This window comes from Rosa chinensis, chromosome 5, assembly GCF_002994745.2.
Source record: "Rosa chinensis cultivar Old Blush chromosome 5, RchiOBHm-V2, whole genome shotgun sequence".
Lineage (NCBI taxonomy): Eukaryota > Viridiplantae > Streptophyta > Magnoliopsida > Rosales > Rosaceae > Rosa > Rosa chinensis.
In genome coordinates, this window is record NC_037092.1 from 20,520,255 (window position 1) to 20,544,281 (window position 24,027).

A 24,027-nucleotide genomic window follows, 5' to 3' on the forward strand; every position below is an offset into this window, starting at 1 on the left:
AGTGATCAATATTTTCTAACACTAGTAAACTTCAAACCACACTCCAAATAGTCTCTAGAGATGTAGAACATCACAAGAAAGCCAAAGACTCTAAACCTTTGGAAGGACTCTAAACCCGACTTGCCCGGAAGGTGTTCGACATAATGCTTCAGACAAGAAATGAGCTTTTTTCCAACTCAAATTTCGAGGTAAAGAGAATGAGAATGAGAATGGGGTAGCTTTGAAATTGAGGAGGGTAATGTAGGAGGTCCCAGACTAGTTACAGATGTCTCAAGTTAGGTGGTAAACACTTGAAAGCTGTACTATGCATCATAGCCAGTGAAGTGGACCAAACTTGCATTATCTTGATTCTCTTCAGACTTCACTATCGTGGATTAGTGTGTAAGGTGCCTTGCTAAGTTTGAACTTAGCGTCACTTCATACGGCATGCTTCATTTTCAACAGTCGGTGAAAGCAATAATGGTGCCCTCTGAATCGTCTACTTTTTGAATGATTGAAAGATATTTCACCGAAAGTGCTTGGAAATTTCCTCTGTGCTAGCCTTTTACTTCTGACTACTTTCCTGGAAAATGTATGCATCGTTTCTTATTTAATTAGTGTTCATTCATTCTGGGGAAGAATTTCTGTTCATTCAAAATAGATTAGCAAAGTTGCTGAGGGCAGAAAGAGAGTTGAAAAACTGATTAGGAAGTGTCTATTGATATATTTACTCATCCAAGTTCTAACCAGGTTAGTACAACTGCTAAGAACACTAGTTTTGCTGTGCAATTACTTATCTGTCTGCATTCTGAGTTTTTATATTCATCTGAAAGGTTTGCTTCTTTTGACTTGTTGATCTTCAGGCTACAATATGGCTGCTGCTTCTTCTTGCTCTGAGAGCATCCTTCGGGAGAAGCATGATGTATTTCTTAGTTTCAGAGGGGAGGACACCCGGAATACTTTTACCAGCCATCTTTATGAGGCTTTATGTCGGAACAAAATCCAAACTTACATAGATTACAAACTGGAGAGAGGAGATGAAATCGCACCTGCCCTTCTAGAAGCAATCAGTGAATCGAAGCTTTCGGTTATCATTTTCTCCAAAAACTATGCTTCTTCTACATGGTGCTTGGATGAACTTGTGCACATACTCGAATGCAGAGATAAACAGTTTGTTATACCCATCTTCTACGGCATAGATCCATCAGATGTACGCAAACAATCGGGGAGTTATGCAGATGCATTTGTTAAACATGAGGAACGTTTCAAGGACATGATGGACAAGGTGCTCACGTGGAGAGATGCTCTGAAAACAGCAGCTAATATATCTGGATTTGATTCCCAAACAATTAGGTAACTCCTGCGCTCAGTTGTGACTTCTATGATGCATTCACTATATAGAGAAGATTGGTTACTGCATTACTTACTAAACTACTTTGTCTTTGATATGTATATGGCAGGCTCGAGTCTGAATTAGTTAATATTGTGGTCAATGACATTTTGGCGAAATTGAATCGCAAATCGGAAATGGCAAGTGGTTTAGAGGGCCTGGTTGGAATCGAAAAACACGTCCGACAAGTTGAATCGTTATTATGCCTTCACTCACAGGATGTCCGGACCGTAGGTATTTGGGGTATGGGTGGTATCGGTAAGACCACTATTGCTGATGTTGTATTTCACCTTCTCTCTTCTCAATTCGAAGCTTGCTGCTTTATTGCAAATGTTAGGGAAGCATCAGAGACAAGACATGGACTAAATGATTTGCGAAATCAACTGCTTTGTACCGTACTTAAGGAAGGCAATCTATATGTGGCCGCTCCATCTATTGGATCAAGGTTTGCAAAACGGAGGCTTTGCTTTACAAAGGCCCTCGTTGTTCTTGATGATGTGAGTGATTTAGGCCAAGTAGAATTTTTGGTTGGACGTGATCGCATCCTGTTTGGCCCTGGAAGTAGAATTATTGTGACAGCTAGAAACAAGCGCATGCTTGGTCTTGACGATGATAAGATATATAAGGTTAACGAACTAGATTGTGATGAAGCTCTTGAGCTCTTTCATTTGAGAGCTTTAACAAATCTCTCTCCCCCAACGGATTATACAACTTTGTCAAGAGAGGTGGTAGATTATGCTGGGGGTAATCCATTGGCTCTTACAATCTTGGGCTCCGTATTCTCTCATTGCAAGAGCAAAGAAGACTGGGAAGGTGAATTAGATAAATTGAAAAAATTTCCCGACAAAGGAATCCATAAAGTATTGAGGTTAAGTTATGATGGATTAGGGGAAAATGAGAAGGAGATATTTCTCGATATCGCCTGTTGTCACAAAGGAAAGGATATTGAAGAGGCACAAAGAATTTTAAATGTCTGTGGTTTTTCTGCCAATGCGGGAGTAAGACTTCTCATTGATATGTCTCTCATATCCGTGAATGAACGTTCAAGACTTGTTGAGATGCATGATTTGATACAAGAAATGGGTCGGGAAATTGTTCGTGATGAATATGTTAAAGATCCTGGAAAACGCAGTAGATTGTGGCTTGCTACTGATGTTCGTCGTGTATTGGAAAAGAATACGGTAAGAGCCGAATACACCATTGAAAAAGAAAAGACCAAGCAAAATCTCATTTCCTATAAAAGTTAGATGGATGGCAATGTAGTTTTTAGTAAAGTAATTTTTGTTCTCTATTGTATGCTTATTTATATTTTGCCATTGATTTTCAGGGTACTGAAGCCATTGAGTGCATAGTCATGAACATGGATCTCATTACAGATTTACACGTGAATGCTGCATCCTTCGAAAAGATGCACAATCTAAGATTACTAGATTTATATTTTGATGACTACTACTCATATTCATGCACCAGGGGTGTCGCCAAGCCCAAAGTGCACCTTCCTCCAGGTCTCGAGTTTCTACCTGATGCCCTTAAATATCTGAGGTGGCATTTCTATCCCTTGACATCTCTGCCATCGAGGTTTTCTTCAGAAAATCTTGTCGAGCTTGATATGCCCAACAGCCGACTTGAGCAACTTTGGAATAAAGGCGTGCAGGTTTGCTTCATTTAATTCTTGTACGTGTAATAATAATGGTGTGGAAAATATAACTCGATCTTGCCATTAATTGTCTTTGATTTGTTACAGATCAATCTTGGGAGCTTAAAACGCATCGATCTTTGTTACTCCGAGCACCTGGCTGAGGTTCCAGATCTCTCTGAGAGTCCAAATCTCGAGAGCATTAATCTTAAATGGTGTACAAGTTTGGTTCAACTTCCTTCATATTTTCAGCATCTTGCCAAGCTTGCTTGTCTGAATCTGAGAGGTTGCTCCAATCTCAAAATTCTCCCAGAGATGCCACGCAATCTGAAAACCTTGGATTTGCAACATACTGCCATAGAAGAATTGCCTTCATCAATTTGGTGTCTCGAGAAGCTTGATTCATTGGGTATTTATTCATGTGAAGAGCTTAAGAATCTTCCAAGCAGCACTTGTAGGCTGAATTTGCTCGGAAATCTTTCTCTATCTGGCTGCCACTCTCTTGAGTCTTTGCCTGTCGAGCTCCCTTCTGGGCTGGAGTACCTGGACTTGGAAGATTGTGAGAGTCTTGCGTCTTTGCCTGTCGAGCTACCTTCTGGGCTGAAGGTGCTGCACTTGAGCGGTTGTGAGAGTCTTGTGTCTTTGCCTATTCAGCTCCCTCCTGGGCTGAAGGAGCTGTACTTGAGCGGTTGTGAGAGTCTGGGGTCTTTGCCTGTCGAGCTCCCGCCTGGGCTGTTGAAACTGGACTTGAGCAATTGCAAGAGCCTTGGGTCTTTACCAAAGCTGCCATGGCTTCTACACAGGTTGGATGCACATGGCTGCACGTCACTAGAGACAGTCTCAAGTTCGATGAGGACTGCACCCATACAAGGTTGGGATCAATATGTCAACAATTCTGCTTGTTTCCTAATCCGGCCTGGCGCTGACAAGGTACTTTCATTTATAAATTGTCTGAAATTGGATCAGAGTGCACGGAGCAACATAATGGCTGATGCACAGCTTAGAGTTATGCGAATTGCAACTGCATCACGTCTCCTTAATAGACTTACTTGGAGTGGAATTGTTTGTCCGGGAAATGAAATTCCAAAGTGGATGAGGTATCAAAGTGAGGGATGTTCAATAAATATCAAGCTTCCTCCTCATTCGTTTCGTCAAGGCTTCCTCGGTTACGCTCTATGCATTGTGGTTGCATTCAACAACTATACGCTACCCGGTTGGCCACGCAATTACGGTCTATCTCCCAACTTTAGTTGTCAACCCCATCGCAAAATTAACAATGGTCACGAAGTTTGGTGCGATGCCCTCTATGTAAGCCTAAATGATGATATAATTCTCAATTCAGATCATGTGTTCATGTGGTATTCCTCCCCTGATTTTGTTCGATCAGAAAGTACAATCAATCGCGAGGATTGGGTAAAAGAATCCGAGGCCTCTTTTGACTTCATGTTGTACCAACATACAATAATCAACGGCAGTGGAAAAAGAAATCTCGTTGATCTCTCCTCTGTGAGGGTGAAAATCTGTGGAGTCTCCTTGCTGTATGAAGATGTAGGCGTTGATGAAGATGTAGTTATGGAACCACAATCAAGTAGTTGAAAAAGAAGAAATCATCATCAAAACCAAGAGACGACGCGACCAGTCTGGACCCGGTGGAAGCGGAACTGCAATCTTGAAAGAAGAAGATGACGGCAAACTACTTCCCCGGAGTAGTAGAAGGAAAATCAACATGTTTTGAAATAGCTAGTTAGTGAACTTCCATTCCTATCTTGATTCTCTTCACTATAGTGGATCAGTGCGCAACTTTGCTCTGCCTTTGTAAGTTTGATAAGTTACTTTGTATGTGTCAAAATTGATTTGCTCCAGATTTTATATTCTAGACTATTGAATCTGTTGAAATGTTGTTCAGTTCATAACTTCATTTTGAAACGAATCGAAATTACAGGCATTGTTGGTTTACTTGATTTACAAGGAATGAAAGAGGGATTGGAAGCTTTGAGAGAGAATGATAATGGTGAATCACTGCAGTTCAAGAGCACAATAACGGAGTTAATTAGGAGTAATATGAGTGGGGAATTGATGGGAAACGAGAAGGCTAGCTGTTAATGGATGGAATGTAAAGTCTGGCTTTGCCGCTGCTGCAATTGAGAAAGCAGACAAGGTAAAAGTGCTCACCTATGCCTATGCCTATGCCTATCACTATAATCACAATATGTGCACAGATAGCACAAGCGCATAGCTAGACTCCTGACTGTGAAAAGATATCCTCTTAAAGCTACCTGTGTTTCGATCTTTTTCCTTCCTTGGTCTTTCATGTTTTCTGCTGGTAGATAAATTGACATTCATACATACTTTTGTCACATAAGCACATTTTGTTTTAATAAAAATCTGCCGGCAGGTGAGACAGTCAACACTGGTCTATCCAACTACGTACCCTCACCAGTACTCAACTAAATTAGAAATCGAGTGACATATCCATGTAAAGCCTTTATAGTTTCTAGTCAAGTTGCCAATGCTGCTACTGTAGTCTGTAGTTAGAATGGTGATGTGATACAGATTTTTATTTTTTATTTTTGACGAGAGTGATGTGATAGAGATTGTTAGCTGCAAACAGAGTTTGACCAAAATAATGCCACATTTATCTTCTAATAAAAGTCAGATCAAAGACAAGTCAAAATCTAAATTATGCAACCTAATTATAAGAAAATGACAGGGTGCCAACTTAATCCCATTACAGTTGGACAAAAGAAAATCATTGACAGAAAAATGTATCTCAGCTTCAGTCAAAGAAACTTCAGAGAGATCAGCTCATAAAATGTTGAAAATAACATTCAATAATGTATTTCAAATAATATAGTAATGAAGTGTCTGGAAGGACCAATGAGGTCTGCAATATTCAGTTATTTCCCGTGCATGATTATGATAAAGAAATCCATTGAAGGCTTTAAGATGATGTGCTAATTGCATCTCTTTTTCTTCTTTACAGTGCTCATCACAGTTACATTTCAGTCCATTGCAGACGGTGAGACCATAAGTTCAACTTGTGGAACCTTTGAGCTTGGATTCTTTAGTCCCGGTTCTTCTACTACGCGATATGTGGGGATATGGTACATGAAGATATCGTTTATCACCATTATGTGGGTTGCCAACAGAGACACGCCCCTCACTGATTCATTAGGTGTCTCAAGATCACACACCCCGGAATTCTTGTCCTTGTCAGCCAAAACAACAGCACAGTTTGGTTCTCCAATACATCAAGAACTGCACAGAATCCAGTGGCTCAGCTTTCCAACTCCGGAAATCTTGTTATGAAAGATGGGAGTGATAATGAGGCAGAGAATTTTCAGTGGCAAAGTTTTGATTACCCAGGTGACACATTCCTTCAATGTTTGAAGCTTGGCAGCACACAGTTACAAGCTTCAACTGGGATATATCATCATGGAAAAATCCACAGGATCCTTCTCAGGCAATTACACTATCAACTTGATCCCATTGGTTATCCAAAATTAATTTTGAGACAAGGTTCGGTCACAAAATTTGGGACTGGTCCAAGGAATGGAATCCGATTTAGTAAAACACCTCATTTGAGTCCAAACCCTCTATACACATATGGTCTTGTTTTTTTATCACGATGAGACATTTTACAGTTATGCTAGCCAACATCTGAGTTATTTCTAGGATGGTGATAACTCAAGAAATAACACAGTTGTTTACCTAACAACACAGATTGATAATTGTGATAGTTATGCACTCTGTGGTCCAAATGGCCCATGTAATATTGAGAACTCCCTAATATGTGGCTGCTTGAGAGGATTTGTACCCAAAATTCCAAAAGATTGGGACATGATGGATTGGTCAAATGGGTGTGTTAGAAGAACTAGTCTACCGTGTAATGGGGACATAGTTTTCCAGAAGTACACTGGGACCAGATTGCCAAGCACCAAACAATCCTGGTTTACCACAAGTACGAACCTCAAGTAATGTAAGAAGTTTTGTATGAAGAACTGCTCTTGCATAGCCTATGCAAATTCCAACATCAGGGAAGGAGTAAGTGGGAGCTTGCTGTGGTTCAGTGATCTGATTGACATAAGAAATTTCACTGAAATTGGGCAAGATATATCTAGTTATCTACATATATAAGATTAGCAGCATCAGAGCAAGGTATGTAATCATCTTGATTCCTCAAGTAATTATTCACTTGATGGTGATTTATGTATTTATGAATGATCATATATGCACAAATTGAAGTCAAAACAGAACAAATTAGCTGAAGCTCTGTCTAACAGTTCGACTGTGATACAACTAGCGAAATCTTCTTTTAAATTCTGTGGATGATAGACATTACAGTTCTTTTTTTTTTAGTCTTTAACTCAAATTTCTTCTTTCAAAGGGAAAAAAATACAAACAGTACCCAACCTATGTCCGACTCCGAATTTCTGTACCCAAATTTCCAAAACTATCACAATGGTACCCAGGTTATCTAGCCCGACCCAACATATGTACTTGCCGTCCATGACGGCGTTAACCAGTGTGCCACGTGGCATATTTGATGGGTATTTGTATCATTTACTTATTGTTCCTCTTGATCATCTCCTCCGGAAGAATATTCTCCTTCTTCTTCTCCCTTTCCTCCCTCTTCCTCCTCTTCTCCTCCTTGTTCTTCTTAATCTCCCCCTTCAGCTCCGCCATTCTCTCCTTGTACGCCTTCTTCACCGACTTGTTCTTCTCCCTCTCCTCGAACGTCGTCCCCTTCCGACTCACCTGAACCACTGACGACCTCTGCTTCCTCGGCTGCTTCCACTTTCGCTCGGAGACCTTCCCGGCGATCACGACTAGTCTGTCCGGATTGTCCGAGAAGGACACCATAGATCGCTTCGCAGGAGGTGGGTAGGTGGCGTCGATTTCCATGGCGGCATCTTGGTCGTCAACGGCGGCTTCGGGGTTCCGCTTGCGCTTGTAGGTTTTGCCGCCGAAGCCTTTGTCTAGGCAGCGGAAGTCGATTGTGCAAGCCATACAGTGAAAACTAGGCTTACCCAGCCCTATTCTTGAGTCCCTTTGCTCTCTTCCTCTCTCTGCATCTCTGCCTCTCTTTCTCTATCTCTCTGATTTGTTCTCTCTCTCTCTCTCTCTCTTCCTGACTTGTTGCAGAATCTTGTTGGGATGTTTTGTACAGTTGATATTGGTTATGTGGTTCGGATCGTTGGGTTCATTGTGGAATTTTATTTTAGTGTTTATTCCTTGGTTGCAGCTATTCATATTTGGGTCATTCTCTAAAGATGAGACCAAGTCATTGCTTTTAAAGCAATCACCGGGGAAGCCGTCGCCTATGAAGGGTGAAATGCCAGTGGAATCAAACGTATTGCAGTTTGGTTCGATAGATTTTGTTACGGATAAATCTTTAGTTGAGTTGAATGGTGAATCAAAGTTCTTTGAAAGGGCTGAGCAAATTGCAGTCTCTAATAATAAGCACAATGAAGACTGCAAAAGCAGGAGATGATAATTTACTGGGATCAGTAGCAAGTCCCTTTGCTCTCTTCCTCTCTCTGCATCTCTGCCTCTCTTTCACTCTCTATCCGATTTGTTCTCTCCCTCTCTCTCTCTCAATCAAGATAAAAATTCCAATAGAATTATGAATGGATCTGTGGGGATGCATCTTCTTTTCTTCTGGGGTTGTAAAGAGATTTTGATGAAGGTGGCGGTGGCGGTGGCGGTGGTTATGACGGAGAGGTTGGCTTCTGGTTTCAGAAGGGATAGAGAATATGAAGAGAAATGGATTTCTTTTGGCAAAGAAAGAGAAAATGGATTAGAAAGCCAAAAATTATGGTTTTATTTTTCTAGCCGTAGGATCTTAGAGTGGGTGGAAATGAAGGGCTGATATTCCTTTATAAGTAAATACATAACTAATAAAAAATTTTCAGTTAAAAAAAATACTAATAAAAATTAAAAACTAAGATTAAGGTATGGAAGGACTAAAATGTCCCTGAAATTGTGTCAGCTAGCATAGCAATTAACACCGTTATAGACGGTAGGTACATATGTTGGGTTGGGCTAGATAATCTGGGTACCATTGTGATAGTTTTGAAAATTTGGGTACAGAAATTCGGAGTCGGCCATAGGTTGGGTACTGTTTGTATTTTTTTTCCCTCTTTCAAATATATTTCATTCACAGACTACTTGCTAAATTAACCTGCTAAATCCAATGTGAAGAAAGTGAGAATCATAGTTAGCACTCTTGTTTATCTACGGAGCTGTTGATACTGGGCGTAGCCCTGCTCTTTTATGTTTGGAAGAAGGATGGTAAGTTGTTTGTATTCTTCTGACCCCTCCATTCTCCTCGTACTTCAGTTTTGTAGTGAGTTATTTAAATTTGATTGTATAAATGAAAAAGGAGCAGTACCATTTTTAGTATATAAGTTTATTGAAAGAAGTAACAAATCATGCTTCCTTTACTTAATTTCAGCAGGAAAACTGAGCCGCTGCCACAAGGAAAATCTGGAATTACCATTGTTTGACTTGGCTACCGTTGTTAATGCAACCTGTAACTTCTCAGACGACAATAAACTAGGAGAAGGTGACTCTGGATCTGTCTTTAAGGTAAAAGCTGTCAGTCATATCCATTTGGTACATGTAATTTTGGTTGTAATCTGGACTGATGGATAATTGTACAACACACTGAAGTCAACAGTGAAAACTAAATGAGTATAAATTTTAGTCACAATATACATGAACTGATGAATTTCAGGGTATATTGAAAGAATGAAAGATAGACGAAAAATAGAAGTGAAAAGGCTCTCAAGAGACTCTATGCCAGACTTCAGCACAGGAATCTAGTGAAGCTTCTAGGGTGCTGCATTCAACAAGATGAAATGATGCTGATCTACAAATGCATGACCAACAAAAGCTTAGACTTCTGTATTTTGAGTGTGCCGGCTGCTTTTCTAATGTTGAGTGGTGAAGGTGCGTGATTGCCTCAACATCAGAAACCTGGTTTTTATAGTGAAAGGAATCTGACAGAACTCGATGTTTCTACAGATAAGGCCAGAATGTTCAGCTAATGAACTCGCTGTTACACTAGTGGGGACTCGATGAATGATAATTCATGTTGAGTATTCTCTACTTGTTATCCTCTTGCTTTCCTCTGATATGAGTTGGGGCTCATTTAAATGTTGAGTTACAAAACACCCTTTTGGTATCACTCTAGGCCTAGTTATCAACTTCTCATTGGTAGCAACTTGAGTGTGAACTAACCTCTGAGTTGAACCAGCCAACTCTTGGTAAATGACCTTGTGTAAAACTGTAAATGGATGCCTAACAAGGAATTTCAACTGAAACTTCCACTGCTACCTTCATATATTTCTATGACTTATTTAAGTGGATAGTTGAACGTGGAACCTCCCTTAACATTGTTAAGAGATACATGGCGATCAACAGGTAGTTGGCAAGCAAAGTAACATTATACTTGCAACTCAAAAATGAAAATTTTTTATTATATAATAGAGTGGTGGTATTCAATTGGTTTTTAGCTGGGTTTTCTCTCAAACCCATTGAGAGTCGGTGGCTTCACTTCTTGCCCTTCCTGGGCAATTTTCCCTGGGTTCTATCCCAGATCTGAGGCTTCGTGCCTCTATTTTCGGCAATTTTCTCTTTTGTTTCCCTCCTTTGTTTGCTCTGTTTTATACTTCCTAGTCTTTGGTTTCCTTCTGGGTTTGTTTTCAGACCTGATTGATTTCACCCCAGTTCCTTCCAGTCCAAATTTCAACTTCTTTCTCCTCTCAAATCTTTGGCCACCTTTGATTGATGCTACCTCTAGAGCTTTTCCTTCTGCCATGGATTGTATATATGCTCCTCGGAGTACTGTTTTAAACGGGGCTTACCCGTTATGGCGCGTAAATCCGGTGAATACGGTCGTGCCTCAAGGGGGGACTGCACACTCTTTGTTTGTCTGTCCCTTTGATCCCTGTGTGGATCTCCTGTCTCTTTCTCTTGTTCTGGTTTCTTTGTCGGCAGAGGGCGATCTCCTCCTTGGAGATGATTTGGGTTTTGTGCCTCTATTTCTTGATTTTGGCTGGAATTTGGCTGGGTTTATCTCGATCGGCTCCGCCATCGGTGTGATGCTGTCCACATGTGTTGTGGGTATGAGTTGCTGGGTTGCGTTTCAGGTGGTGGTGTGTGTGGGCTCGCCTGGTTTGGGCCTTGGCTGTTTCCGTTTTCAGTGTGTGCTTCTTGCTCATATCTACGGGGCGGTGCAGATCTTTGCGGCGGCGCTGCTCTTCGCGACGGTGTTGCGTTGGATCTTCTACCGTTTTTCGGGTTGTAGTATAGTTTCTGGGCTCGTTTGTTGGGCCTTTGTTTCTGTTTTTTCTTGGTTGGCCCAATTTGGGTCTTTGTATTTTGTTTCTGTTTAATATAAGCTACTCTTTTCTGCCAAAAAAAAAAAAAAAAATTTGCATGGTTTGAATATCATAATCCCTCACCTCTCACTAATGTCTTTTCCGTGCTCTTGTTATATAAGATGTAAAATGGCAAGTTCAAGCCCGTTTTCTATGAAAACAAAAAGAAAGTCACCTCCCCATTTTATGTTATTAATCATGATACTTTCTTTTAGATGTGTTTAGCTCGACAACGTTTTATAATTTTTGTCCGAGTGTTTTCTCTCTTAGAAAAGTATTTTTGAAAATGATAATAAAATTGAGATGAAATATGATTGGAGATGCTCATGGCCTTTAGGAATGCTTCAGTGAAACAATTAGGTTTGATCTACCGTACCAACTACCAAGCGTCCAATCAAGTCACTATGCGTGTTGATTAAAACGTGTCATTTTCAAGTTTTTGCATTGAAGAGACTGATGATTTTGGTATGATTATTATTATTCGTGATCCACTGGACAAATGTGATGAAAAAAAAAAATCATTTTGGATAAATTTGTGTTAAAATTTAAAAAGCACTTGAAGCATTTCCGAATGCACGGTGTGACACTTTCACCAAACAGCCACCGCCAGCTGCTGGGAAGGCATTTGCTCACTCTTTCTCTTTCACTTCAAAATCCAAAATTTCCATCTCCCCCATTTTCCATTATCAACACAGAGAACCTCTTTTCTCTTTACAAAACCCTAATCTCCTCTCAATTGCAATATGTGGGTTAGACTTGTGCAACAATTTCATTCAACAAGGTCAGCTCTCTCTTTCTCTCTATCTCTCCCTCTCCTTGTGCTTCCTTTAACAATTGCGAATGTCTCAATCTTCTTAAACCATGTCTGTATATGTAACAGTAGATAAAAGGAGACAAATTTGCCCACTCTTTTTTCACTTTGGAATTGAAATACATAGTGGGTACTCTTATTTGAAGCTAGTTTTGGCTTGATCATGGTTGTGAATTCGTCTACTGGGTTTCTTCCCGGTAAATTATATTTCTTTTATCAAACCCAACATTGCAGCAATTTTGATAAAGCTCAATGGAGAGGGTCAACGTTGCCCCATGAATTTTTCCAAGGTTTCCACTTTCATGTATCAAGAAAGACTCCTTTTTTAGATATTATTCCTCCAAATGATGCTGTAGTTTTGAAATCTGCATTCCATTTACTTCTTTTTATGTTTGTGCTAAGTTTAGATTTCACTGAGGCATGTTGGATATCACTTGAATTTTCTGACTTTTGAGCTTGGGATTATCTTTACATGTATAAAGATCGATGCTTTGTTGTTTAAAAGAAGAAACGAATGGTGTTTAAGGTTCTTACAATACAACTGCTGAACTGCACTCAATTATCTTTCGATATTCCTAGTGTGTGGGAATTCCTCCCATTAAGAAAAAAACGAAAGAAAGATAGATTAATGATTGTTGATGCTTCTTTTTGTTGTTTCTCATTTGTTTGTTTTTGTTATATGACGTATGTCAGTTTGTAATCTATGCAGTTGATTGGATATTACCTCTGTTTAAAATCAGGTAGGGAGTATTCCAAAGGACTTGATGGCAGGTAGTGTCCTGCCATCTCTCGGTCGTGTGAAGCTAGCTGATCTTGTACCTTCTGAAGGCCTTCCATCAGATTCTTACAAACTATCTGTTTCAACTTTGTCACAATCATTGGCCCAGTATTCCGCTGCCATTGTTCAATTTTCAGTGAGTGATGGAGCTCTTTTGAGGTCTGGTTTAGATTCTGCTCGCCTTTACTTCCATCAAAGCGCATCATACCCAGCTCCTGACATTGTTCCTACGAATGACCTGGCTCGCCATTTACTGAAATACTTGCCAATGTTCCATTAAGAAATCGGGAAATATCTTCTTCAGTATTTTTTGTCTGCTGTCATGCAACACCATCATTTCAAGGAGCACAACATCATTACAAGTACATTTATGTCCAATTGTGAGGGTGAAAAGGTGTGGAGTCCCCTTGTTGTATGCCCAAGATGTTGAAAAATTACTTGGAGGCATGGATGAAGATGTAGGAACACATCGAAGTTAAAGAAGAAGATATCATTTGAAATATTCAGAACAAATGCCATTTCATGAGGTATGACACTCGCATTGGTAGCATTGTTTTACACTTTTATGGCTCTGCTCTGCATATCCTCAGAAGTCAGAACCTACCCATATATGTATCCGAAATGTCCAAAACAAGTTGACTTCTCTTGTACTAGTTTGCCACATATAGTCTTTTTTTTTCTTTCTTTTTTTTTGAGATCTTGATCATTAAGAATACTATAGTAATAAGCTTCTTAACAGCTCAGTTCTTTCCCGGCTGGTGTTAACTCAAGATGGGCTTGTGCGGCGCTACACATGGATTGATAGAACCCAAAATTGGTTCCTATATATAACTGTGACAATTTTGCACTTTTTGGTGCATATGGTGCCTGTAATTTTGAGAACTCCCCAGTATGTGGCTGTTTAAAATGTTCTGTACCAAAGCTTCCAAAAGATATGGACACAATGGATTGGTCAAATGTGTGTCAGAAAGACTCCGCTAGATTGCGACGGTGACAAGTTTCAGAAGTACTCTGTCTTCAATTTTCCAAACACAGAACCATCCTGGTTTAACGAAAGTTTGAGCCACAAGGAATGAGAGATGGCGTGCATGAAGAAATTGCTCCTGCTTAGCTTATTCAAATTTGTATATTATTGAAGGAGGAACTAGTTGCTTGATGTGTTTTGGGGACCTGATTGACATTAGAAATCTCATTGAAAATGGGTAAGATATTTACATGAGGATCGCAGCATCTGTACAAGTTAGGGAATCATCTTCAACATAAAAGTTGGTTATTAATGTTTACTACAATGTTTTACACAATTAGCATATTTATCCTTAAGTTTGTCTCAAAAATCAACTAGCATTACTCATTGGATGATAGACATAATACATAGTAACATTACACTCTTTTTCTTTAATCTCCTCAATTTTCTACTTTCAGATCCTGAAGACCATACAAAGATCAATGGTAAACCGGCTAGATGCATTGTGTAGAAAAGGAGGATCATAAGCTGTATTGTGCTACTTCTGGGCCTAGCCCTCTGGCTATATATGTGGGAGAAGCAAACATAAAAAAGATGGTAAATTGTTCATAATACTCTGCTGATACACTGTTTGCCTAGTTGGATCAGCCTTTATGATAATATTAGCTCACCTTAGATGTCTAATCATTTCACTCCTTTGCAGAAAAATTGGGGTACGGCAAGAAGGAAGATCTGGAATTACCATTGTCTGACTTGGCTACTATTGTCTACCCAAACAACTGTTCAAACCACAAAAAGCTTGGAGAAGGAGGTTTCGGATGTGTCTTAAAGGTACCTTCCGGTCTACATGGCAAACACATAGTTTTAGTCATAACATGGACTGTTGGATACATGTACAGACTGCAGAGTGTGCACTTTAGGTCATGATTAAGTGCACTGATGGATATATTTTAGGGTATGTTGAGAAATGAACAAGATAGCTGTGAAAAGGCTCTCAAAACATTCTATGAGTCAATGGGTTTAAGAATAAGGATACATGGACATATTGTGAAACTTCAGTACTGGAATATATAGTGAAGCTCCTTGGATGCTGCATTCAAGAAGATGAAATGATTCTGATATATGAATACAGTTTGGTTCTGATATATGAATACAGTTTGGTTCGTTCGACCACTCAGAAACTTCAAATTTAGTTTCATTAGTCCATTTGGTTGAGTTTATAATTACCTAATGATGTTCCATTTCACTTGTTATGTTGCTGATCAAAGAATAAACATGCTACTAGATTCACCTAAGTGCTTTGACAACATTAATGGTATTGTGCGGGGGTTCCTCTTATCTTCATCAAGATTATAGACTGAGAATAACTTTCAGTGTTGGAGATAATAAGTGGGAAGATAAACAGAAAATTCTTTCATCCAGACCACAACCTCAATCTTCCTGGGCATGTGAGTGTCAGCTGCAAAGTTTAAGATTTTAGTTTTGCCCGATTATCTGCTTCTGTTACTTAAAGTAAGTAAATTCTTCTTTTCAGGCATGGAATCTATACAGAGAAGGCAGGTCCATAGAACTGCTTGATACATCAGTAGGGACTCCAATAATCCACCCAAGGAAGTTCCGCGGTCAATTCATGTGGGTCTTTTATGTGTGAAAGATCTGAAAGATAGGCCAAGCATGTCCGCTGTTGTTCTAATGTTGAGTGGTGGAGGTGCATTGCCTCAACCTGCAAAACCTTGTTTTTACAGTGAAAGGGATAGGTCAAAACCAAGTTGATCCTTTATTTTGAGCACGTTCGGCTAATGAAGTCAGTTTCACCTACTTGAGCCTCGTTGAACGATATTTCATGTTGGTGATCATATCATCTATTCGTCTTAACTAATTAGATGTCTATTGCAGTGAATTTAAAGTCAGATTAGAGACGTCTAGTAATCACTTGCTTAGTTGTTTTGTATAGGGTATCAGCGTAGGCTCCTTTGAATTTTGAGTTATAGCTTTTAGGTCAGTATGAGATTAATCTTGCTGATTACATTGTACATTTCTGTAAATGAAATTTCACATTTTCACGCCTATTGAGTTGAGAATTTTCTTGCTTCCCCAAGTTTCTCTTAGGTAAGGATTGTTTTAACTTTTAGGTGCTCAAATGAGGATCCAAATCCTACTCTTCAATTTGGGCTTGGTTTTACTCTTTAATGATAAGGGGTTTTGCCCATTTACCAAGATCACTTCGTATTTTGCCCAGCTCGATAATAATTTTGAGGGTCGTCAAATGTTGGTGTTTCCGAGGGTTTGATTGAAGATGTGGTCTTAAATCAAGATACTTAAATAACTACATTTGGTTAATCAATTATATGAAGATTATCATAGTTTCCTTCAAAGTTTGGATATAAGAATAGAGGTGCCGGAAAAGCATGGTGAGAGAGAATAAGAAGATTGATTCTTGTGAGATAAAAGGTTGCTTTCATGGTGTGGTATGATTTGCCGAGGGGACTGCATGTGTCTCTGCCGTCCTGTCAATCGACTTTGCTCGGAGTCGCGTCGAAAGAAACTCTACGGAGAAGATGAAGTGGAAGAAGGAAAAAAGTAATTTAAAGTAAACTAGCCCTTCCGTATGCGCGTGCAGAAAGGCTGCGCTCACGCGTGTGAATTATGTTTTCGAAAGAAATACAGTTCGCATGTACACCATATCATTCATTTCTACTAAAAGCCAAGTGTCTGAGATTGACAAATATGTCACCGTCTTTACAATTAATCAATAATGGCTTAACTCTGCCTCTTTATATTCTCTTGTGCTTTGTTCCATCTGAGGCCCTTCCATGCTTCTCAGGGCCGGCCCTGTGAGTTTGGAGGCTCAAGGCTAAAAAAATTTTGAGGCCCCAAAACAAATGCTTAAACCATTACGAATGCACTTTCTTATTTCTTCTCAAAATCTAAATCAGAGGTCTTTATTGCCACTGACTAGGAACCCAAATCAAATTTGTGGTAATTGGAATGCATGTAAGAACTCAAATTTCTGCCTTTCTGGTGAGTAATTATACTCAATCTTTGAACAAAAACCATTTCTTAAACCCAGAAGAAAAAAAATAGAAGAGAAAAGCAAAAACCGTGAAATTGATCACAACTCTTACCAGGTCAAGCTATTCAGACACCAAATTGATCAAAATCTTAGTAGATCAAGCTACCCAGACACCAAAGACATAGAGAGAGAAATAGCACAACCAAAAACCAAAAACCCAAACGATAAGAAGAAACTGATGAGCAATAAGGAATTGATGACAAATTGTGTATTAATTTAGAGAAAAATCCAAACCAAATGAGCAGAGCAAAAGGGTTTAATTACAAGGAATGGTGAGGCAATGAGGTTGCTGCATAAAGGCAAAACAGGGGGGCTACGATTGCCGGAAGGCGGCCAAGATTCTAAATTGAATTCAAAATGATCTAGTATGCAATATTATACTGTGCTTCTTTATTTCTCTCTTTCTGAATTGAGTTCAAAATGTTCACAGACTAACACAACATATCAAAGAGAGACCCACCCTCACATTGCCAGATCAAACCAAACCCCAGATAACTCTATGACCCTATTGACCCACATCAGTTCGAAACTTCAAATTTTCTTCCAATACAACCCGAGTCAAGTCATACTACATCTTTGCAATTTGATTAAAAACAAATCAAATTTCTTCTATGCAATTTTGGGTTGTGAGAATGAAGAATGAGAGGAAAAACAGAAGAGAAAGAGATAAAAAGGGGAAGAAAGAACTGAGGATGGGGGATTGGAGGTGATAATGATGTGAAATTAAACTGGTGATTTGTTTGATAAGAACACATGCAGGAGAGGGAGAGAGAGCTCTGGAAGGAGAAGAACAGGAGATTGTAACAAAATAGAAAAATATAAATCAAGTTTTGCTATCTTTTTTTATTATTATTATTGCAGGTCTACATAAAATTAAAATTTGTTTTGAGGCTCCCTGAAATATGAGGCCCTAGGCCTGGGCCTGCTTCGCCTAGGCTCAAGGCCGGCCCTGATGCTTCTTCAACCGTTTCTTCGCAGCTGATCTCTTTGGTTTTCTCCTCCCCCGTTTCTTCTGCTTCCTTTTTTCTTTCTTCAATAACCCAAATGATCTCACTATCAAAGGGAATTTCTAAAGAATGATCAGAAACAATGTGTGCTCAAATTAGCATTAATTACTTAGGTAATGTATAATCATATTTAAAACAAAAACTAAAAGAAATAAAAGAAGAAATTACAGATGTGTTGTCCGAGTATTATTTGACAAAAGAAAAAAGTCCAAACACGATTATCGTATATGCAATTTATTGACATATAGGGAGAACTGATCGCAGCCAAATAGTGAAGACACTAATGTCTTCATTACCCAAGACACTCTTGCAAGATCAACTGAGACCTTCAATGCTTGCATTAGCCTTCTATCCCGTATCCTTTCACAGTAGTTTGAGATAATGATAACTACAAAATCAGTTTCTTTGTTTTGGCTAAACATGGACTGTACACTACTGTTACTAAAAAGAAAGATAAGGAATCAATGTGATCTTTCTTGTAAATGCATGGAAGAACACCTGGACTAAACTAAAGAAAGTACTCATGAATACAGCTTATAAATTCTAGCTTCTCACATTAAAAGTAACAAAGAACTAACAAAATAGATAAATAACGCATATGATCTTCATTGTAAATACACCAATTAAAGAACACAGAGTAAACTAAAGGCATGAAAGTGTTCATGAACACAACATATGACCTCCAGCTTTTCTTCATTCATAAACTCCAAATTATTTTTCAGACCTAGAAACAAAATTTCAAATTAATTAAGCAAAATTCGATATAGAGCATCGTGAAAAGAGAAAGGGAAGTCATTTTTATCACCATTCTTCTCTGGCCTTTTTGCTTATTCCTTTCTGCCTTCCTTTATTGCCTGGAGTCAATCTGCAGAGGAATAACATCTTTGGATTTTAAAAACAAAGAACATTTCAATCAAAAACACCACATCTATGAGACTTGCTAAAAAGTACGAATACCATATAAATTTCATCTGGAAATCAAATGACCATAGAAAAATGTTTATTTGCATCTGGCGCGCTTAAAACTTGGAACATAGCTTCTGTTTTTGTTTTTGGTTATGAAATAAGATGAAAAACACCAAGTAAAAAAAATAAAAATAAAAAACTGTCAATCAATTGATATGGTTTTTCTTTATTACTCTGTTGTTCGTGTTCTTTTTTGGGTTTGACATCATACGGATCAACATATGCACACCCACACTAAACTTCTTCTAACATAGATTTGGAAGAGTATAATCCCGAATTCTAAAGGCAGTAGCCTACTCTTCAACTAACAAATCTGAAATTGATCTGTAGGACAACATGGCAGCTACTTACAGCTTCACCTACTTGGTTTTGGTTCCCCATTGCGAACACATGGAAAGAAATAAATTACTAGATTGAGCAATTTTGAGGCCTTCATTGATTTCTCTTTCTCCTTCCACAACTCTTCCTTGATCTAAAACCTGAAACATACACCTAGTAAGCACAGAGAATGTGAGGTAAAAACCACATTTTTTTTTTTTTTTGAAATAGAAGTTGATTTCATTAGATCAACAGCCAATAGGCTAGAGTCTACCATAACTTACATAAGCAAAACTCGGCAAGAAAATCTGAACTAAGCTAGAGCAGATCATTAAATCTCTAGGACGCTCATATTTAAGCGAGTCTATACAAGAATGAAAAAACCTCGCCTCCTACATAAAAGAAATCATTCAACTAGGTCCCACTTGCTAATCATGCAATTGTGGTACAAGCAAGATACTAGAAACGTCATAGAAGACTCATAGAAGTTAATTCAACCTCACACAGGCTCAATACCCTAATATTAGGGCCCAAATTTCCTTAGACTGAGCCCAAGCCCGTAGGCCCAAACTCCAAACCAAGTTTTGCTCCTCTGCCCCAGTAGCCCGGAGTTGAGCTCAAGTTCAGAGACCCAGACCCAAATCCAAGCCCACAAGGGAGAAACATTCCAGTCCATCCTCTTCTGCCACTCCGTCTCCACCACTACCATTTCCGGTGGCCTTCCTACCCACATCATCAAACCGTCCACCGACGTCTGGGTGAACACAGCCAGCTGGAGATCGCCGTGAGCCACCGCCTCAAAACTGCCGCCCTCAAAGAACAACTTCGATCGACGTCTCAGAACGATGACGCCCAGATCGAAGCACCAATCTACACATCGCAGCCACTAGCCTCGTCTACTGCCGCGATCAGAGCCGACAACCACCTCCGTCGACGCTGCACGGCTCTCGAAGACCGGATCTAACCCAACAAAAAACACTGTCAGGAAGGCCTCCAACCTAGAAACCTCGCGCCGCCACTCACTATCAACGTCGAGGCCCCGCTCCGCGCCTCCACATCTTGTCACTCCACGATCGTCGCCTTGCCTGTGGAAAGATAGCCTTGCCTAAGGGAAGGTCGCCGTCGCTAGTTCGAAACCTAGGTTTCGAAAACCAAGGTTTCTCCGAGAAGCTCAGAGACGCCTCATATCTACCTAAAGCTTTTTCAGGTAAAAACCACATATATAGAGAAAAGAACCATAGGGATGAATTTCAATATTAATTCTTGTAATTGGAGTGCGAGATTATGAGGAGAGACTATTGGGATATTCAAGAATCTCTTCTGCTTACCAATAAGGAGTTTTGCACTATAAAGAAGAGCGGGTGGGAGGATAATAACTGCATATTAGTTTGAGTTTTCTACTTCTCAACTGCACATGAGAAGAATCTTAACGGTGTTTATCCTCTCAAACTCTCAGCAGCAGAAGCAGAAGCTAGTTCTAATTCAAATAATTATCAGTATTAATTAAGCCAATAAGGCTTAAGGTTAAATTTTCAAAAACGCTGCGATTGCCCTGTCACAGCTCTCTCTCTCCCGCGTCCTTGTTCATGTCGGAGTCGATAACGCACCGGATCTCGTCGGCGCTAAGTCGCCAGGGCTGGATCGGTTTTGACTGCACAGTTCGGATCCTGGTAGGCTCGTCGGCGGCAAGGAGGCAATCTGAAGCTATGTGGTAGCCGGAGTCGAACTCCTAGTAGGTGTGTGGCGGCTGGAGTCAAGGGGCGAAGACAACGAAGAGAAACGTCTGGCAGGCAATCTCAGAGTCGAAGCTCCGACGCACTGGCGAGAAGCGCATCCGGCTTTTAACTTGGGTGCCCAGAACATTTTCTGTGTACCCAAATCATTTTTTTTTTAAGTAATAGGGTAGAAGGAAAGGAAAAAAAAATAAAAAAAAATTGAATGTCTACTGGGGTGCAATAGACGTCTATTGGAGGGCAATATATGTTTTGAATTGATATAATCTCTTTGTTTTTTTCTTTAATCAAAGTTTTATTTGTCTAGTTTTAGGAAGATTGGTTCCCATTCTGGCAATTGAAAGTTCTATTGGGGGGCAATAAACCTTTTCGGCGACCTATGAAATCTCCGACGACCTCTTTAGGGACCTCCGATGAGGTTTTTTAAAAAGTTCGGTGGCCGGTTTAGGTGATCGAAATCAGGCAATCGGTGACCTGATTCTAGCGAAAGTTGGCTAGAATCAGGAGATCGGTGATCGAATTCTTGCAAAAGTTGACAGATTCTGGCGGCCAGTGACCAGACTCGGGCGAAGTCTCCTATGGTCTCTCTCTCTCTCTCTCTACGTAACAAAGGGGTGAGGATAAAATAGTCTAAAAAATAAACTAAAAACAAGAAAAAGAACTTAATGGGGTATTAGGGAAGACATGTGATGCCCCGGAAATTCGTAATTATTTTCCGAGGATTTTCCGGAATCTAAGTTATGGTTATTGGACGGTTTCGTGACTCGTGGATGGAGCAGAAGTGTTTCGGACGAATTTCTATTCGGAAAGTATGACTTTAGGGGGGGTTCAAGGTTGACTTTTTATACGTTGGGATTCTCCGAAAACTTCCTTCACGAAAGTTGTAGAGCGCGTCGATACGAGTTCGTGGACATGTGGAACGCGAGAATCGGAGTTCGTATGAGAAAGTTATGAGCGTTTGAAAAATTTGGAAAGTTACTATATATAGGGGTTTCCCTTTCGGGAAAGTTACTATTCTCATTGAGTAAGTTTCCATTTTCAGAAACTCTTTTTTCTCTCCGTTCTCTCTCCTGATTTTCGACTGACCCGACCCAGACCCGGTGGATCCGACGAGCTCCGGCGACGGCAGACCACCAGACGAGCCCAGATCAGTTCGCCTCCTCCGTGCGCTCCTCCCTGTGGTGTTGGTTTGCACGGCAGTTCACCGGAAGGTAGAGATCGGAACCGCTACAGTAGACGAATCGGGACCCGACCGGAAATCCACTTTTCCGGTGACGTCTCGGCCGATCCTTCTGATTTTGGAATCTCCTCCTCCTTCTGATCATCCTCATGCCCGCCTTGAAGGACGATTTTGCGTGTGGAGTAGAAGATCTAGGTTTGAAAATCTAGGGTGCACAACGAATCTGGGGTTTGATCAGAAGGCTGCGATTGGCCGATCTTGCAAGCTTGATCTAGGACGATCTAGGCCGAACCAGGCTTAGCTCTAGGTATGAAAGTTGCTCTACTCATCATGATGAATATTTCTGGTTGGCTTGATTGTTGTGGTGTTGAGTTTTGGCCGGTGGTAGTTGTGGTGGTTCCACCGCCGACTGTGGCAGGGTTATAGTGGCCTTCTGGCCATGTAATGGTTAGTTTCTGGTATTGTATATCATCCACTCGTCGATACGAGCGTTTTGATATATAATACGCAATTTTTGGAGATTGTATGAATATATTGTGATTTTTACGGTTTCAGACCGTTTGATGCTTCGATCCGTGAGGATCCGAGCGTCCGATCGACTTGTGGTTTGGACATATCAATCGTAGAAGTGTTCCGGAGACATTGGGTGGTCTCGAATGTGGTTTCGCCTCGATTGGCGTTACTTTGGGGATTTAGTTCAAAATAGGGGTTTCGGACTTAAATCGTTTGTGAATCGTTACTGATTTGAGGTCATTGGTGATTAGGTGCTTCTAAAGGTGAATTGGACGAGTTGTTGGTGATAGTTTTGGTTTGGTTCTATATAGAAGACGCAGCGGGAGTTTCAAGGTGAGTAATCTCACGAAGTTCATTCACGAACGGGAATATCTAATTGTTTTGAGAGTTATTAGTTAACTGCAAACTATAGTTGGTATTAGTAGGCATTCCTGAGTAGATGACTACATATAGATATATATTTGCGTGAAATATATATGTTTTGGGTGGTTTGTGGATTTATGAAAACAATATGCATGAAATGATGCTTTTTATTGTTTTGGGGTGTGGCTTTTGGAAAACAAATGATTTGTGGAAATGATTGATTTCGATTTGTTTTGAAAAGCGTTGAGATTTGAGAAAAGCGTTGAGATTTGGGTATGAAAACAATAGGCATGAATTGATGCTTTTTATTGTTTTGTGTTATGGCTTTTTCGGAAAACAATGATTATGGAAATGTTGATTTTGATTGTTTTCAAAAGCGTTGCGATTTGTGTAACATTTTGGGTCCAATGCGACTCCTTTAATGATTTGCTCCAAGGGACAGTGCGACCCGAGGATCGAAGGTCTAAGACCTTGGGCAGAATCTCAGGTGACCACGTCTTTGGCCGGACGAGTGGTTACGTTTTCAGTTAGAGCTCTAATCTGTCTGCCATATAGGTAATTCATGGGGTAACGGGAATTCGTTATTAATAACTCATGACATTAAGTATTTTTAGGGAACAAGGTGTGAGTTGCTTCCTTATTAATGGTTTTTAAGGGGACAAGGTGTGAGTTGTTTTCCTTATTAACGTTTCGATAGAAATCAAGGTGTGAGTTGCTTTCTATGGTACGATTATGGTACATTTGATAGGAAACAAGGTGTGAGTTGTTTTCTATGTTTTACTGATAGAAATCAAGGTGTGAGTTGCTTTCTATGGTACGCTTATGGTACAACTGATAGAATTCAAGGTGTGAGTTGTTTTCTATGTTTTATTGATAGAATTCAAGTGTGGGTTGTTTTCTATGTTTCGTTTTAAAAGGAAACAAGGTGT

At 39.9% G+C, this 24,027-nt stretch overlaps 2 protein-coding genes across 14 annotated transcripts; one reads left to right on the forward strand and one right to left on the reverse strand.

Moving 5' to 3' along the window:
- Nucleotides 1-306: 306 nt before the first annotated feature.
- Nucleotides 307-14,542, forward strand: LOC112203251 (disease resistance-like protein DSC1). Of its 13 annotated transcripts, none has more exons than XM_040506223.1 (13): nucleotides 307-729; nucleotides 843-1,332; nucleotides 1,440-2,550; nucleotides 2,697-3,023; nucleotides 3,114-4,820; nucleotides 4,948-5,163; nucleotides 5,989-7,163; nucleotides 9,172-9,596; nucleotides 9,745-9,959; nucleotides 10,035-12,173; nucleotides 12,913-13,508; nucleotides 13,721-14,183; nucleotides 14,404-14,542. In XM_040506223.1, exons 2-5 carry the CDS (start codon nucleotides 851-853, stop codon nucleotides 4,599-4,601), a joined length of 3,408 nt encoding a protein of 1,135 aa, XP_040362157.1. In that variant the 5' UTR covers nucleotides 307-729; nucleotides 843-850; the 3' UTR covers nucleotides 4,602-4,820; nucleotides 4,948-5,163; nucleotides 5,989-7,163; nucleotides 9,172-9,596; nucleotides 9,745-9,959; nucleotides 10,035-12,173; nucleotides 12,913-13,508; nucleotides 13,721-14,183; nucleotides 14,404-14,542. The 13 variants fall into 13 exon arrangements, with proteins under 13 accessions (XP_040362157.1, XP_040362155.1, XP_040362158.1 ...); XM_040506221.1 differs by having other exon boundaries at nucleotides 9,172-9,299; nucleotides 9,463-9,596; nucleotides 9,745-12,173; XM_040506224.1 differs by having other exon boundaries at nucleotides 9,172-9,299; nucleotides 9,466-9,596; nucleotides 9,745-12,173.
- LOC112203254 (protein PXR1) lies at nucleotides 7,569-8,015 on the reverse strand. Its single transcript, XM_040505762.1, has one exon. It carries the CDS (start codon nucleotides 8,013-8,015, stop codon nucleotides 7,569-7,571), a length of 447 nt encoding a protein of 148 aa, XP_040361696.1.
- Nucleotides 14,543-24,027: the final 9,485 nt, after the last annotated feature.

Excerpts from the sequence above, each read along its gene's own strand:
- LOC112203251 (XM_040506219.1), top strand. The coding sequence starts at position 851 with ATGGCTGCTGCTTCTTCTTGCTCTGAGAGCATCCTTCGGGAGAAGCAT. Across the intron at positions 1,333-1,439 it reads TTTGATTCCCAAACAATTAG|GCTCGAGTCTGAATTAGTTA; the intron begins GTAACTCCTGCG and ends TGTATATGGCAG. Across the intron at positions 3,024-3,113 it reads TTTGGAATAAAGGCGTGCAG|ATCAATCTTGGGAGCTTAAA; the intron begins GTTTGCTTCATT and ends GATTTGTTACAG.
- LOC112203254 (XM_040505762.1), bottom strand. The coding sequence starts at position 8,015 with ATGGCTTGCACAATCGACTTCCGCTGCCTAGACAAAGGCTTCGGCGGC.